Source organism: Hemibagrus wyckioides, linkage group LG01 (genome assembly GCF_019097595.1).
Source record: "Hemibagrus wyckioides isolate EC202008001 linkage group LG01, SWU_Hwy_1.0, whole genome shotgun sequence".
In the NCBI taxonomy this organism is placed as follows: Eukaryota; Metazoa; Chordata; class Actinopteri; order Siluriformes; family Bagridae; genus Hemibagrus; species Hemibagrus wyckioides.
The window spans coordinates 14,350,908-14,355,118 of NC_080710.1; the positions used below are offsets into that span (position 1 = coordinate 14,350,908).

The following is a 4,211-nucleotide window of genomic DNA, read 5'->3' on the forward strand; positions in this document are numbered from 1 at the left end:
AATAGAAATGAAATTGGTGCCACCCTCAGGCCTGCATTATTCTGGCACACTTTACATCGTAATGTTGATTTCTGTGTTACGATGAGGAGTGTAGTAGTATGCAGTAGTGTGTCTGTGCAACATTTGTACTTTACAACTTCACAGAAAACTTCACAACTTTCTTAATTAATGCTGAATATGTGGTTTTTAATTCCATCAGATTATGAAATATAACAAAAATAAACATAGAGAGCAAATGAAACATGAGAAAACTTTGTAGTGACCTTTTAGTTGAACAAGAGTGTGCAGATTACATAGTCAAATGAAGAAAGAAAGTAGTTCAGTTTAAGAGAATGACATGCAGCCTACTGTATTGTAGTTTTAGGAATGTAGTTATTTGGAATGTACAGTACCCAATCTGTTTGCTATGCTAAAGGTCCTCATTTATTCCTCAGGGGAACACCAGCCATTCCACAGTTTCATTTTGTTCCAGTTCTTTAACACTGAGACAGCCATGTGTATTCTAGAGCCTTCTGGTGTGTTTCATTTCAGAATAAAAAAAAATGAAATATGAAAGGCAGAAATCAAAATATGAAGAATAAAATTATGCTTTAGATGTTTCTGCATTCTTTTGCTAGACTATGGCAACTCAGGCAAGAGAGCAAGATAGTGGCTTTCAAGCACAACTTTCCTTCTTCTCCTCCTCACCACCAGTCCATTTCTTCTTCTTCTTTTGCTTGTGGTTATTTTTACATGGAATTGAATAGCTTCATAGATTGAGTTATGCAATTAATATATGCTTGTAATTCATGCTTAATTAAGCCACTTTCTATTATTAGATTAAGTTATGTGTATGATGTAGTAAGAGGTCAGTGAGTCTAACCACAGTCCTGTAATACTGAAGGGGAAGGATGAGAGAACTATGTGCAAACTGTCTGCAAATATTAACGTCATATAACATACATCAAGACGCATTCAGCAAAACGTGATCATCAGTTTCATTCACAAGAATTAAAGGATTGTTATTTGAATAAGATGGATTCAGAAACACGACAGATATTGAAGAGTGTCTTGTCTGTGTTTTGAAAGCAATTTGTCATTTCTGCTAATCATTAGTACTGTAGAGACACTGAGACTTGTTACACCGTTGCCTCTTTTTTTTTTAAACAATAAATTCCTCTCATATCTTTCCGAAACATGACGGTTCACCCTGCCCGCATAAAAAATAGAAAATCAGACATAGAGATGAAGGAGAGCATCAATAAATCATTTTCGCACAGCGCCGTTCCCGGGAGGTTTCGGGTGGATTACATTAAGCGCTTCCCCTCACAGCGCGCCACCTGATCGGCGCGCGCGTATAAAGCGCTCAGTGCTGATCAAGCGCGCGCACATCCACACGGAGAGGAGGAAGAGGAGGAGGGAGGAAGGAGGCAGCGGACACCACAGATTTATGCCCTCCCGTCAGCAAGACCTCTGGAAACGCTTTCGTGCTTCACTTTTGCACTTCGCTTTTGCAAACCCGACTGTGTGTGTATTCTTTAGGAGGAGTCGCATTTCGCTCGACTGGTAAAACATCAGCGGTGCGCGGGCGCGCACACACACACACACACACACACGCACGCACACACACACACACACACACACACACTGAGGCTTCTACCGAGGACGGCTCGCGTCTTCTTCCTCCTGCTCCTGTCCTGGTTACAGGATCTTTGAAGTAACCGTTTCCTCGTTTCCGGTTCTGACGTGGATAAAGTGAGAGAAGCGAGCGTAGTGGAAGGGTCTGTGTGTGCCGCGCGCTCTAAACATGCCAAGGTCTTTCCTGGTGAAGAAGGTGAAGCTAGATGATTTCTCATGCGCAGAGCTGGAGAGCGCTTATGGCAGGTCAAGATCTGACCTGAACCTGCGGATCCACGAAAAAGGTAAATTAAAATCTCCTCTCTCACAGTCCTCCTGCCTCGGGTTTGAGTGAACTCAGCACTCTTTATAGTGTAATTGTGTCGCGACAGAACCAGGCGGTGCTACTTTAATAAAAAAAAAAAAGCCTGAAGTTATCTCATTAAAACTTGTGACATACACTTTAACAAAATCTATTTGAACAATTCTGTCTGTATGTAGCGGTGTTTAACTTTGCAACCATTTACGAGCAATGGAAAATAATAAGTCATTCACGCATCACACGCCAAATGGGATGCATGCGTCTATCACTCTATTCATTTAACAGTTTGTGTAGAATACAGGCTAACATTATCTTCTATAACGTCTATTTCATACTGAACACCTGTCGTGGTGTAGTGTTTTGACATACTTTCTGACATGTGGGTTTGGAGGTAACCTAGATGAGCGCGTGCTGACAACCTGCTTTAGGGCGTTCTCAGGTCCATTGCTTTTTATTGGAGTAACTCGCGTCCATAATGTAGAGTGTCGGTCAAATAGACGGTCAGTGCTACTGATATACTGCAGTGTGCATGCTTCATCAGGCAACCCAAGTGTTGTGCCAGCCTTTACGTGGTTGGACATTCATTCATTCTTTCATTCATTTATTCATTCATTAATGTCTTCCCAGTAGAAAGTTGCTTTGCAGGTTGGATCCAAATTAAAATTGGATTTAAAAAAAGGGACACTTACTAACAACATAGCATTGCAACTTAAACACTGAGACAGACGATAAATAAAAAGTATAAACACTCCTATACAGATTATAAGAAGATAAATTAATGTGTGTTCTTATTAATTAAGCATATGAGCGAATAGGGTATGCAGTAATATAATTTCAGTATTAGTTTCTCTTTGTATGAAACTTTATATCGAGGCCAGAAGGGAGAATATGAAGCTTAGCCTTTATAAAATGAGCTTTTGATTTGTTGGCACCAGTCAACCAAGTTTCAAGTTTTCTCTCGCTTTCATTGCGACTGTGCATGAGTGAATGAAAGTGCTCCTTCTTTCCCTGCTAGGTTACATTAGGGACTACATTACTCCGGCGGTGTATGATGCAGAGACTGATGGCGCCGTTAAAGTTCCCTCTCCGGAGCCTCTGTATGATGGCGCTCACAGTGATTACCAGGCGGACAGCCCGCGCTCGGACACCACGGGCGGCTCGATCAACGGCGACGCAGCAGTAAGTGGAGGCTACACGGCGCACGCTTTCTTCATCACGGATGGCCGCTCACGGCGCAGGGCGACCGGAGGAGCGCGCAGTCCGCCTCGCCACACGTGCACTGAGTGCGGCAAGTCATACGCCACGTCATCAAACCTGAGTCGCCACAAGCAGACGCACCGCAGCCTGGACAGCAAGATGGCAAAGAAGTGCCCGACCTGCGGCAAGGTGTATGTGTCCATGCCGGCAATGGCCATGCACGTCCTCACGCACGACCTACGGCACAAATGCGATGTTTGTGGCAAAGCATTCAGCCGTCCTTGGCTTCTGCAGGGCCACATGCGCTCTCACACGGGGGAGAAGCCTTTCGGCTGCGCGCACTGCGGGAAGGCGTTCGCTGACCGCTCCAACCTGCGCGCGCACATGCAGACGCACTCGGCCTTCAAACACTTCAAGTGTGCGCGCTGCAGCAAGACGTTCGCGCTCAAGTCATATCTGAACAAACACTACGAGTCGGCGTGCTTCAAGGGCGCACTCTCGCCGCTCCAAGCGTGACTTCAGCGGACAAAGCCTCGGCTCTTCTAGACGTTTTTGACCCTAAGGGAATACTGAGGCTTCGTTTGCTGTGCAGAGTTCAGTGCTGACAGTGCAGCGGGGAAGAGTTCCTGCACATTGAAGGTTTGAGTGACACAATGCTGTTAAATAACTTTTTTTCTTATCAATTGATATTATTATACTGCTGCAAGTGACCCCGCGATGGATGGAAATGAAAGATTGATTGATTGATTGATTGATTGATTGATTGATCGATTGATTATTTATTTATTTATTTATTTATTTATTTATTTATTTATTTATTTATTTATTTATTCGATTTTTATTTTCTTTTTGTAAAAAAAAGGTGTTTACTTTTTATCTTATGTTTTGCACATTCATTTGCTTATTTGCCAGGTTTATTAACATGCCAAAGCATTCGAATCAGTCACAATTTGATTTTCAGATTCTTTGATTTCATATGCCTATGTACTGCATGCAAAAAAAAAAAAAATGAATCTATGCCAATATCATAAAACTTAGGCTTATCATTTTGCCAAAACCTAGGTAGTATCAATGGGCAATATTTTGGGATTCTCGT

At 42.7% G+C, this 4,211-nt stretch overlaps 1 protein-coding gene across 1 annotated transcript; it reads left to right on the forward strand.

Moving 5' to 3' along the window:
- The first annotated feature begins 1,317 nt into the window (after nt 1-1,317).
- scrt1b (scratch family zinc finger 1b) lies at nt 1,318-3,834 on the forward strand. The gene is made up of 2 exons (XM_058397868.1): nt 1,318-1,901; nt 2,934-3,834. The coding sequence occupies exons 1-2, from the start codon at nt 1,787-1,789 to the stop codon at nt 3,629-3,631; spliced, it is 813 nt and encodes a 270-aa protein (XP_058253851.1). The 5' UTR covers nt 1,318-1,786; the 3' UTR covers nt 3,632-3,834.
- The last annotated feature ends 377 nt before the right edge of the window (nt 3,835-4,211 follow it).

What these genes read in the sequence shown, in the direction of transcription:
- scrt1b (XM_058397868.1), top strand. Translation starts at nt 1,787, where the DNA reads ATGCCAAGGTCTTTCCTGGTGAAGAAGGTGAAGCTAGATGATTTCTCA. An exon ending in CCTGCGGATCCACGAAAAAG is followed by an intron (nt 1,902 to 2,933) that starts GTAAATTAAAAT and finishes TTTCCCTGCTAG; the next exon opens with GTTACATTAGGGACTACATT.